Source organism: Lycorma delicatula, chromosome 5 (genome assembly GCF_047948215.1).
Source record: "Lycorma delicatula isolate Av1 chromosome 5, ASM4794821v1, whole genome shotgun sequence".
Taxonomy (NCBI): domain Eukaryota; kingdom Metazoa; phylum Arthropoda; class Insecta; order Hemiptera; family Fulgoridae; genus Lycorma; species Lycorma delicatula.
Genome location: NC_134459.1, coordinates 40,766,188 through 40,779,861, shown reverse-complemented (window position 1 = coordinate 40,779,861; position 13,674 = coordinate 40,766,188). Strand labels below are relative to the sequence as shown.

The 13,674-nt window shown below is 28.9% G+C and overlaps 1 protein-coding gene across 2 annotated transcripts in view; it reads right to left on the bottom strand.

Annotated features, from left to right (window-relative positions):
• The window catches only part of LOC142324874 (phospholipid-transporting ATPase IF-like), a 103,178-nt gene extending 95,972 nt beyond the window's left edge, over positions 1-7,206 (bottom strand). For both annotated transcript variants that reach the window (XR_012756415.1, XM_075365949.1), the window contains exon 1: positions 7,086-7,206. Coding sequence is in view for 1 of the 2 variants with exons in the window: in XM_075365949.1 (XP_075222064.1) it covers positions 7,086-7,088 (3 nt within the window). In the remaining variant the exon portion in view is untranslated. The remainder of the gene's footprint in view (positions 1-7,085) is intronic.
• Positions 7,207-13,674: the final 6,468 nt, after the last annotated feature.

Genomic DNA, 13,674 nt, shown 5'->3' with positions numbered 1-13,674 from the left:
AATGCTCTGCATGAATGGGGTATTCAAGGAAATCTCTTTACATTATTAGGGATTTCCTCAGTAGTCGTTCCTTTCAAGTTCGAATTGGAATGACGATATCCGAAAATTTCACACTAGAAAACGGAATACCACAGGGAAGTGTCCTAAGTGTTGCTTTATTTGCCGTAGCCATAAATAGTATAATAAACTGCGTGCGAAAATCCGTTGTGTTCTTTATTTTTAGATGATTTTTAAATTTCTGTATCATCTAGAACTTCAGCTAAAAGGAAGAGGCTGCTAAAAAATACAATAATCTGTTTAGAATCATGGTGTAAAGCGACTGGATTTACGTTTTCTTCGGAGAATACGAAATGCATCTGCTTTTCACGTTTGAGGGAAGATGTTGGCCCTCAACTGCTTTTGCATAGTGAACCAGTTGAACCGTGCATACAGGTTAGATTTTTAGGAATGTTGTTTGACCAACGATTAACGTGGATAACACGTTAAAAGGAAAGGTAAAATGTTTAAAAATGCTAGACATGCTTAGAGTTTTATCTAATACTCAATGGGGGACCTGATCGAGTATGCATGTTGCGCTTCAACCGAGCTCTGGTCCGTTCCCGCTTAGACTACGGCTGCGTAGGTTATTCGTCCGTGCGGTCCATCACTGTTAGAATGCTAATTGCAGTTCATCATTCATTCGTCTTGCTACAGGTGCATTTCGTTCAAGCCTTGTGGTAAGTCTCATGGTGGAAAATGGTGAGCCATGCCTTTGGAATAGACAAAACCAAATGATCTGCAGTTGTGTAGCTCGTATTAAAGGGCAATGAAATCATCTAAGTTTTGAAGGGCTATTCTCTAACACGCACTTAATATCAGGATCATCCGAGATCTACTGCTCTGCTATGCGTCAGAGCTCAGCCTCTTTTCTTAGTTGTAGGTATACTATCACCTCCAATATCTCTTGTTACTAAATGTTATTACTTCCCCTTGACGGCCTTCTCTCGTGAATTGCTGCTTTAATCTGGGTTAATATAAAAAAAAGGATACGAATCTGATTTTCTTACGAAACAAATTTTTTAATATTGTAAATAGCGTGAATCCAGAGTGTAAATAACGTGAATCCATAGTTTATACAGGTGGGTTTAGACACAATAATTCTGATGTTTTAGCTTTAGTGGTTGGCACAAGGAACATGTTTGGCCTTCTCAGTATCACCAGTGTTTTCATCGCGGAGCTGTTTCCGATTTACAAGGCCCTAAATGTATTTAGCCCAACATTCTGATACGTACTTATCTATTCAGATTCCATTAATGACTTGCAGACGATTAGTGATATGTACTTTAGACACCCTGTTGTCTGTAATATATAGTCTCTGAAATGACTCAACTGTGAGCTTCTACTGGATCCTCAGCCATATAGGAATTTCAGCCAATTAGCGCGCAGATCGTGTGGCAAAAGAGGCTTGTTTGCAACCTCCATTCACGTTGTTTCGAATGATCGTGTCAGTTGTCTGAAGAGTATGGTTCTTGATGAGTGGCAGATAGAATGGAGTGCTACAATCAATAATAAACTTCGACCAGGTAAGGGTAATGTGTCACCCTGGAGCTCTTCATGTAGGAATAACCGTCATGAGAAGGTTACGGTTTGCCGTTTACGACTAGGGCACACTAGCCATAGTATTGTAAAATTCTCAGTTTCACTTAAGCGCTTCTATAATTCTTGTAAAGTTTATCATCTTGAAATATGTATAATAACACGCTTTTTCGAAAAAATGATCGGATTAATTAAACGTTTTTCAGTGAGCCAATCAAATTTAACGTAACTTACATTATATATATATATATATATATATATATATATATACTAGGAAAAGGCGGGCCTACGGCTCACCTCGTCCTGAACATTTTTAGCTGTTTCTTGAGCTCTGATTTTTTAACAAACTCTAACCCCAATGTTTTTCTTTTTTATACCTAAAACACAAATATAGTTTTAGATAAATCGTTCGTATCAAGAAGTATAAATCATTCGATCGAATGAATCATTCTTGCGTTGCACGCAGGCGCCCGGCACACCATCATTGGTCCGCTTTGTGACAATAGCAGCTAAAGTAAAAATGTGAGCACATATAACAAACCCACGCACCATTCTGTTTTTATGGAGAACTAGAAAAAAGGCGCCGAGAAAATGTTACCTGGTTTATGTTTCATTACACACAATTTTGTTAAGTGTTTTGTCAACTATAACTGAATAATGTTAATGAATTTAGCGTACTTACAGCAACAAAAACTTTTACAACGAAAAGATTTAAAATCCTGAAAATTTTTAGATGTTTCTTGAGTTGTGATTTTTTAACATAGCTCTAACCCTATTGTTTTCCTTTTTTATCTCCAAAGAACAAATATAATTTTATATAAATCGTTTGTATAATGAAATATAAATTGTTCGAACGAATGAATCGTTCGTGCACTGCGCGCAGCCACGCGGCTCATCACGTGGTCCGCTCTGCGCTAATAGCAGCAAAATAAATAAAATTGTGGCACATGCATCAAACAAAAAAAAATCCACGCATCATCCTTTTTTTATGGGAAAGATATGATATTCATAAATATCATACCATTATATATATATTTATACATGAAATCAAACTAAATTTAAAAATAAAATGATGTTCAAAATATTGAGTTGATTAAATTTCAAAATATTGTGTTCTGCGATCCAATAATACCATAATACGTCTTACGAAGGTCCGTCGCTGTTAGGTAATGAAGCAAATGTTATGCTAAAAGGATAGTAGAACGATTCCAATTGCGGCTGTCACGACGTGGCATCAAGCATTAAGATTGGTTGCGCTGCCTGTATTTACGCTGCGCTAGGTAGTACGTGGTTCTTCCTTTAGGAGAGCGCCAAGCGAATTTTTCCGTGCAGTCTACTAATCGGCAAATTACCACTTCTCTCTCTTTTTTCTGTTTTTCCTCCGGAACCACCGAAAGATATTACTTCAGAGGATGAATGTAAATGAAATGTAGTCTTGTACAGTGTCACGTCACCTCTTTTGAGATGTGTGGTTAATTAAATCTCAACCACCAAAAACATCGGTATCCACGATCTAGTATTCAAATCCGTATAAAAGTAACTTTACTAGGATTTGAACCTTAGAACTCTAGACTTCGAAATCAGCTGATTTGCGATGACCAGTTAACCACTAGACCAGACCGGTGGACTAATCGGCATTACCTGAGAAGGTAATTTTTACCTCTGTGAATTTTTTGAAAGTTTTTCACCCGCTTCTCGTTTTTTGTCATGGCGGACTAGAATGAATAAGTTTTGATTCCTCCTCGGGAAAAAGGCCGCAGAAACTACTGTGATGTTAAAAACAGCTTACAAGGATACTGCAATAAGAAAAATTCAAGTATACAAGTGGTTTTTGCATTTCAAAATAGATGAAATGTCGATTGATGACCAATCTCGTTCTGGACGTCCTTAAATTTCCTGAACGGAAGAAAATGTAGAAAAAATTCAGGCAAGTATGCTCTCTGAAAGGAAGATGTTTGGCCAATGTGGAAGAGGTGAAGAAAAATACAAGGAAAGTGCTGTCGTGGGCAGATGAATTTAAAAAATTTTTTGAACAATGGAATAAAAAAAGATTGAACAAACGTATTACCTGCGATGGAAGTATTTTGAAAGGGATTTAAAGATTTTTGTAAAAAATAATAAATATATAAATGTAAAAAAAAATCTCTGTTATTTTTGGCTTCCCCTTGTAATTATGAATTCTATACTTTCATTTAAAATGAATGACTGCTTCACATGAAGTAATGCGCACATTAAATGTAAACTACATATGCAAAATAATACTGTACTGTGATTAACTAATTGTTATTATACTATGATTTGAAAAATAAGACAAAATTGATGCTGGAGAAATAATCAAAAAGCATGACATGATAATGGAAACTGATTAATATCCAGATCACTTGAATAAAAAAGAAGGTAGAATCAATATCTACTGATAATAGTAAATGATTAAAAATTATGCAGTATTTCTTCAAGATGTTTCAAAAGAATATTTCTTTGTTCTCAAAACCTAAAAACCATAGATTCAAAACTTTTGGCAGAAACATTTTATATTTCACTATAATCTATCATTATCTTGCAAATTATTATAATGACTGAGAACTCTGATCACATTCTTGTAATCTAACCAAACAATTTTATATTTTGTTATCAAAGTATAATAATATAATATACCCTTCAACACATAGGCCAATAATATGCTTATGAACTGTTTACAATATTTTAATAACACAATATTTTTTTTATGAAGGGATTAATTATTATTTATCCCTTCATAAAAAAAAAATACATAAATCATCTTCAAATTAAAAACCTCAACAAACCCTATCATGATAATTTTCATAAAACAAGTAATTTTCTTTACTTATGTCATAGCCTTGCCTTGCTAACAATAATAGGAATGTGGTGTGCATCACACTAACATGTCAAAATTACTACTACTGTTAGATAAAAATTAATAATACCAATTACTGTAGATTTATCAAATAAAAAATAAATTTCCCTTTCATTTCTTTCCTCAGCTCCATCACTCATTCTACCACATTTGTCTAAATTTAAAAAAAATTCTACTATAAAATTTTTTATGATAATCAAAAGTAATTTTGCAGTTACAAGATTACAAAGTTTACACAAGTTATTTATATTTTGTTTTTGTGTTTGCTTTAAACATGTTTAACCACACGCACACAATACATTTATTTATCTGACAATGACATATTGTCACAACAGTTTCTTTAAAAATTGTGAGGCTATTAAGAAGTTCAAGAAATAATACATGAATCATCAATATTCAACTGAGCAGCCCTCTCATACACAGACAATAAAATTATCTAGACAAAAATTCTCTTTTGGAAAGTGTCTAGATGAGGAAGGTTTCAGTTATATGTAAAAATAATAACAGCTTGAATGCAGTAATATATTGAACTGATGCAAACTAGAAACTTTACAAAAACATTAAAGCATTATTAGAATAGTGTTAAATTTAATACATGGGTTGGAGAAAAACTTTCTTTGTATTTTCCTGGTAGATAGTGTTAGGATCACAATAACTCTGATAATATTAATTAAATCTGGCAACACTTGTGTGCTTTTGAAAGGTCACATTTCACTAAGTATTTTTAGAAAAGTTTGTGATATATCAGACTTTTTATTTAAAAGATATTGAGTCTTAAATGAAAGAGAATAAATAAGAAACTCAATACATTTTGAGATTTTATTTCAAAATAAAGGAATGAATGCAGCTCAGGCTGCTGAAAAAATATGTGATGTTTATGAATATGATGCAGTATCAGTTTGTTTGGCAATAAGCTGGTTCAAGTACTTTCAATCTGGAAATTTTAATTTAAACGACGCACCTCACTCTGGTTAGCCAATAAATGAAGATATCAATGAAATCATGGGAAAAACTGAGCAAGACTAGCATATTAGCAATTGATATGTCAGTAACAAATTAAATATCAACCACAAAAGAATTTTTAACTATTTGAAGGAGGCTGACACAAAAATCTCAATGTTTGAGTGCCACATGATTTAACAATAAAGCAAATGTGAATTTGGCACAGTCTTTTTCCCAGAAAACACAGATGTTCTACAGTGATGGGATTATGATTTTTCCTCAAAAGAAGCAAAAGGGGTCAATCAAAACAGCACTTTTTTGTTGTTTTAATGAACTTCATTTGAAATTTAAAAAAAAAAACCTTGTTTTACTTATGTATTAAAATATGAAGAAACCTTTTCCCCTACCCAATATTATAAATAATATCAGTACTATTGTGAGTAGTTTATTTATTTGGTAAGTTTTTGTTTTTGTTTTCAATATTTAAAACATTGAATATTTTTAATTAAAATAAACTATGTCAAGAAACACAAAGCTGCATGAAATTAAAGTATAGCAAAAATGAAATAGCATTGTCAGTTTTCAAAATTAAAATTTCTAAACACTTAAAATATTAATATTCTTAGACATTAAAAAATATTAAGGCCATCTATTTGAAACTGAATCTGACATTTAAAATCATATTTTGAATTTAGAGAGCACTTTAATGAAACTCCAAAGATCTGAATCTCATTGACATGATATACCAATAACAGGAAATGAGCCTTTTTATACAATAATTTGTCTTCTAAATATTTCATATATAACCAGGTAAAAAATAAATCATGAAGAGCATAATATTTGTGCAGAGCTTAGAAAAACTGAATAAAGGCAATAAATGAAATCAATAAATTTCCTATCTTCAGGTTTCTATTGAATATAAAGACATTAATTAGATGTTGAACTTCTGGAACTTAAAGCAGATTATTAATAAAAGGTTGTTTTTTGCATGCTAAATTGTATTTTTATTTAGTTAAGCCATGAAGGAAACTTTGTTTGGATGGTTTATTATATTTCCGTATCTCTATGATTCAGGAGAGTGGTTATATTATCTCATAATATTTATCAAATCATAAAGATATTTACTGATGATGTGAAAACAAATTAAAATGGCAAGCAACAGAAATTACTTTGTCCAAATAAAAAATTATTTAAATTTCATTTCATCAGTAGCAAATAAAAGTTCCTCGAGTTCAAAAATATGCATTATGAAGTTATATAACATCATTACAAATAAAAGAGGTCTAATATAAAATTTTTTTAAAAATGTATTTTAATCTAAGATGATCTTGTAATCATCAATCTTAGAATTGTAAAAGATTTTTTAATTATTAGATGTTTTGTTAATTTTATCATTCTAATTCTTTTACTTGATTATAATATATGAAAATAAGTATCTAAAGGTATAAAATATGTAGTTAAAAACAAGATGATGGGGTAGTCTCCTTCAGATGATCCTTATGTAATCAAGAGAAGAAACATAAAAATTCATAATACTGCTGCAAAGTATACACGAAAATATATAGTAATAAAAAAGATGCATAGATTTATTAATTAATAATAAATGATAAATAGAAAATAATAATAATTTTAAATAGTTACTGAATATATTCACATACATTCAGTATATATTTAAAATAAATATGTCACTTACCATAATTAGTTGAGATTGTCTTTGCTCAGAACTGAATCAGGAGGCCTCTCCATATTCTACTTTTAAGAGCTATCTAGAAATAAAGTTGGGTTTTTTAACAAAATCCTATCAATAATGTGATAGGAACATTTTATCATTTGAGACCGCACCTTCTCAACACAATGGCAATTTATCAGCCAAATACAGTCCACATATTCACTAGATCAATAATATTTTACATGTGTAATATAGTTTTACTTGCACCACTTGTGTTGTACAATATTACAAATACATTTTTTTTTCATAATATTAATAAATAAGCCTTCAGAAATGATATAACTGAAACACTCATAGGTTTTATTTTTTAAAACTGATTTCAAGAAAAAAAAGTTGAATTTCATTCAAATAATAATAAACACATAAGAATAATAAATAAAATTATGTAGTATTTTGCATAAGGAGATATAAAAGTTTAGAATAAAAATTATAAAGATGTATAAATAACCACAGTAAGAAAAAAATCAAATTAATATTTGTATACTATGCTGAAATTAAAGGAGAGATGAAAAATGTTGTATTTTAATTTAAATAGTTTATAATTAAAGTGAAATTTGTTAAATTAAATTCAAGTGTGCATAACAAAGAAGTAATGTAACAAAACAAAATTGAATATCTGCATTTTAATGAACTAAAAGGTTGAATAAAGTAATAAAAAAACAAATATAATTAATTATTAAAAGAAAAAAAATTATACAGGTTGAATTGGAAGAAATGTAACATATAATCTAAGAAGCACTATCAAATGAAATAGATTTTGATATTGTTGTGAAAATAGGGAATTTTTATAAAAAAATAAATTTTGAGATTCAGAGTAATTTTTGAATGAATAAAAATAATTTTGATGGCACTGAAATTCTCCATCAAATGGATAAAAATTCAAAACTTCTTTTGAAACCATTTTTTTAAAATGTTGGTAACTACTAAAAAATATTAGGTTGAACATGATATTAGAAAAATTACAAAATATTAAAGGACTTTCTTTCAGAATAGTAGGGCTTTTTTCCTATAAAAAATTTTAAAACTAATTAGAAGCACTTTTTCAATGAAAAAATTAATGACTATCCCAGCCACATTATAGACAATACACTACATAAAATACTAAACAAAATCAAAATCATATCTAATGATAGAAAACGCATAACACTAATATATATCAACCAACAGTAATAGAAAATTGTCAATGCTTTCAGGAAATAGGGTTACTGTGTAATTAAAAAAAAAAAAAAATGCACAAGACCATATAAAATACGACAAAACAGACACTGACATACATAGATATTCAGTAGTACACAAATTAAACTGCAATTATCACATTGAATAGACTGAACACATATTCCCCTAAGGTGAATTGATTTTCAGAATCTATTTTGAAAATTCACAAGGAGAATCCCAATAAAACTTGTTACAAAAATTTGCAAAAATAAAATACTTAGGAATTTCAATTTACAAAAGTATTAAATGGACTGAAAGTACGAAATGAGTTAAGAACTGCATTGATTTTATTGGTGAAATTGTTGAAAATTCATTAGAAGCTAATAGAATTTAGTATGTTTTATTTTCAAAGTATCTTTAAGGTAAATCAATAAATTTTTTTCTAGCTGAAGTACTGATAATTTTGATTTTTATTTGATTATTATTTAAAATTGAAAAAATCTCTTCCATGTTCTAGTTTTAATTCAAGTGAATTCTAAATATAGGATTTGTTTTTTACTGAATTTATTTAAATCAATTTTCTCAGAATTAATTTTCTATAAAATTTGCAACATAGTTTTATTTCTTAAGTGGTAATTTAATAAAGTTATTTTACACCAAATTTAAAATTTTGTTTACTGACTTGCTTTTTTGAGTTTTAAGTGATTTTTCTCAAAAATTATTAGATGCGTTTTTAAGGTGATTTTTCTCAAAAGTTATTAGACAAAGTTCATTTTTCAGTTAAAATGTAAAAAAAAATCACTAACTTTTTAACTATAAGAATCCAAAAAAATTTAGCACTGTATTATATACCTTGGGAGCAAACATCTGAGTGAAATATTTTGGCACTACCACTTAAATTTATATAACTCAATTTTTTTTATTTTTAATTCTAAAATCACCTTCAATAATAGTGTTTTTCCTGGGTTTTTTTTAAAAATAAAAAAAAACAATTTTAATTTGTGTTAAAACTATAAAATGTAAACTATAAACTTAAAAAAAATTGTTTTTTTGGTTTTATTTAGGGGGCGGGGTCAAAAAATGGTTTCACGTTACCATCACCCAATTCAAAATAATAACAAAAAATTTCTTGGATATTAAAATATTAATAAAGTATTGTATACACCTATTCATTTATACATTTGAAAATTTATATTAAAGTATATACTTTTTTAAATTAACAATTAAACTTTATATCTTGATTTTCTATTAAGCTGTGAATTAATTTCTTTATTGATATAGTAAAATACTGAAATATTATTTATGGTGAATTTTCATATATAAAAAATATTTGTACAAAAATCTATCATGTAATGACATATCTGTCATTCATACAATGGAAGTTGTAAATTACAAATACCCCACATTTAAAAAAAAAAATTGTGAATATGTCAGTCATCTAAACATATAAAATTAAGTCATAAATTTGCAGCTGCCATCTTTAATACAACTAAGAAAGGAACTGAGATAATCCTAAAAGATTATCTGGAAATATATTTCCAGGTACTTAGAAAGTGCGTCATGATTTTCATTATTCAAAAAAAAATGTGTAAACTTGTCACATTTAATGTAATTTACATTTAAATTAATATTAAAATTTTTCTTTACAATCACCAGAACTAATCTACATATCCTTCTGAATATTATAAAAATCTACTAGTAAATTTCCTAGTTGGCCTAAAATGATTTGAACTTTGAAACATCTTTAAAAAAAAATTTTAAAGGAATTTGTTGTGTAGATATGCACACATACATAAGTTTTTTTTTTTATGAGAGACTGTTAAACAATAAGCACTGATCTTTAAAATTGAATCAATAAAAAAAAGAATAAAGAAGTTAGTGGGTTTTTTAAGTTATAAAAAAATTTTTACGTTTTACTTTTTAATCACTTAGTGGAAGTATTAAGTACTGTGAATTTTAATAACATGATATAAAGCAAGTAACTTAAAGAAATACACATTGTGAAATATATAATTATAAATAATTTTTTTAGTATCTCCACTTTTAATATTATTAATGGTACGAGTTATTTTAAAATGCATATAAATTATATTATTTTTATCACTGAAAGTAGAATAATATATGCTGATAATGAATAAAATAAAATTTTACAAATTAAAATTAAAACAGGAATTAACACATCAGAGAGAGAGAAGTAGTAATCCATGTTTAATTAAAATATGCTGCTTAATAATAACAACAGGGAAATACAAAAGATATGGAGTATATTTTATTTGTAATATTAGTACCAATACAGTTAGGAAATACCTATGTCTAAGGCAATATGTGCATGTTTACAAAAACATCTGTTTTATATATATTTTTTTTTTGTCTTCAGTCATTTGACTGGTTTGATACAGCTCTCCAAGATTCCCTATCTAGTGCTAGTCGTTTCATTTCAGTATACCCTCTACATCCTACATCCCCAACAATTTGTTTTGTTTTATATTTAAAAAAATAAATATATACAGATATTTTTCTAATACAAGCTATGTAATAATAATAAAGATAACTATGAAATAAGTGGATACATCAACATTGAGATATTTTTAATGCCACCAAAGACAACCCTTCAGTGCTAATTTACCTTTAATTTTTGAATATCCAAAGAAAAAGAAGAAAAATAGTTAAGAGGTACGTCTAAATCCAACTGAAAGAAAATGTGCCCCCGCTGTACATTTTATATAAAAATATAATTGCAAATTTTTCAATAACTTTATTCAGTAATTTTTAAAATATGATTTATTTCTATAAAATAAATTTTCATGTAAAATATAAAATTACAATTTAAATTTAATCATGTTTCATAGATGTTTGTTTAGGAGTAAATGTTAAATTTACTGATTCACAAAAGAACTATATATTTGACTTTGTGAAATTATATTTTAATTGGGAAATATCATTTCTTACTTTAAAAATAGTAGGCTAACAGAAAAAAGAAATGTATATATTTCTCAATATTTGAGAAAAAAAAGGTTTTTATATTTATTTATTTGCTCACCAAACAAATGTACAATTATGTAGAGAATTATTTTTGATGATGATGAAAATGTGGCTATATGTTTAAGTATATTAGATATGTAGTATAGATGCTTTATAAAATATTATAAAAATTATCAAAGAAATTATAAGTTTAGTGTTTTAATAAAGACCTAAAAATTAAATGCTTCTATTACTTTTAGCTTCATATTTAAGAAAGCTGTTCAGAATGACTAATGAAATAAAAAACTTCCATATTGGTACATGTTTGAAAATGTATCAATGGAGATAAATCAGAACTTCATTCTAAGGTTTGAATGGAGTACATCATTATTTTTTTAAATACAAGTTAAAGAATAATTCACTTTCTAAATGTGTCAACTAAAAGATCCTTTAGAAACTACTAATCAGCTCCTTTAAAAATTAGCTCCAAAAAGGTCTTCTGAAGTTACTCTACAAACTTAGATAGTAATGAGACATTTTATAACCTAATTTTTAAGAAATATTAATTCACATTTTATCATGCTGTTCATGCCGTCTATACTGTATACTGTATACTATTTTTTATATGCGCATATAAAAAATTTACCGTTGGTCATACCGACATATATCATAAACAATCTTTACAGCTTAGACTACATACTCCCTGTTTATTTAAGTTAGAATCATTATTATTTAATATTATAATTACTATACATGTTCAATTTTCAACTTTACATGTTATTTTTCAATTTAATCAACCTCCTTGTTATTTGATACATTTAGAATCAAACTTTTTAATACCTCAGTATAATGCAATTAGTCAAACTCTGCAAAAAGAATGTCTATCTCAGCTTTGAACTTATCATTTGAAATCATTCTTGGAATGATTCCAGTGAACCATTTCTTCAATTTTGGTAATCGATGGGAACCAAATTTGGCACATGTGGAAGCACTTCAAAGCATAGGTCATAGAGTTTTGCACGAACAACCCAACAAGTGTATAGGCACATTATCATAGTGAAATAGGATCTTCTTTTTGGCTAGATGAAAACACAGCCTGAATTGGTCCAGTGTAATATTCACTGGAGGTGGTCCTGCCACTTTAACAGCAGTCTATGAGCACCATACCATGAATATCCCAAAAACAGTAGCTATGACTTTTCCTCAGATGGAATTGTTTTCGTTTCCTTTGGTGAATTTTCATCTGCTCCCATGTACTGTGGTCTGTGGCATGTAATGGTGAATCCATGTTCCATAAACTGTTATAAAACATTGAAGAAACTCAACAGAATCACATTTAAATAATGTAAACACCCTTGAGAAGTATTCAGTCAAATGTGTTTTTGGTTAACTATCAAATGCAGCCTCCATCAAATGAAAAACCTTTTTATAACCAAAAGATCATGTAAAATGTAGTAAATAAATCACAGTCTATCGAGATATTTATGACATCAGCAAGCTCACCCTTCAGTTGGCAAGCATTAATATGGGATTGTGACGATTTTATTGGTTGTAGTGGTTTTTCATCCTAACTGTTCATATCTTTTTTTCTGTTTAGCTTCTGGAAGCACCGTCAGGCATTACTTCAGAGGATGAATAAGGATGATATGTATGAGTGTAGTCCTGTACAGTCTCAGGTCGACCATTTCGAGATGAGATGTATGGTTAATCGAAATTCAACCACCAGAACTAGTATTCAAATCCATATAAATTGTAACTGCCTTTACTAGGATTTGAACCTTACAACTCTCGACTTCAAAATCAGCTGATTTGCGAAGACATGTTCATCACTAGACCAACCCGGTGGGTGAGTGTTTATATCTTGACTGGATGTATGACAACTTTTAAATTCAACAGGCCATCTTTTTACCATTTAAAATGAAAGGGAAGACTCCTTTTAAAACAAAGTATTTTATAACAGCTCCAACTTCAATTTCAACCATTCATTCAACTATTGAAATTTCAACCATTTCAATGGTTCAACCATTCAGAATTGATGTTGTAAAGCAAAACATGTTTGCTTTACTCAATCACCACAAATAAGCAACTACACGCACGAATCTGAAACTTTGTAGCACACCATCTAAAGGGTCATATATTACAGATGCAGTCATTTGGTCATACTTATGCTATTTCTGTGTTAGGTTGAGAACTTTTTGAATGGCCCTTATAGTTGGATGACTGCTGTAAACAATATTAGGGTCAATCCATTTGACGTGATCCAAGGGTGGTTGCTTGACCAATTCAAAAAAACTGAAACTTACCCACTTGTCTCTTACATGTTTCAGGATCTTAAAACTATTTTTTATTTAAGCAGTTTACCTGTGACAGCCATTTTTATTAAGGTACGCACACCTATTTTTGTGATTGTAAGGGTTTATGGAAAAAATCATAACTA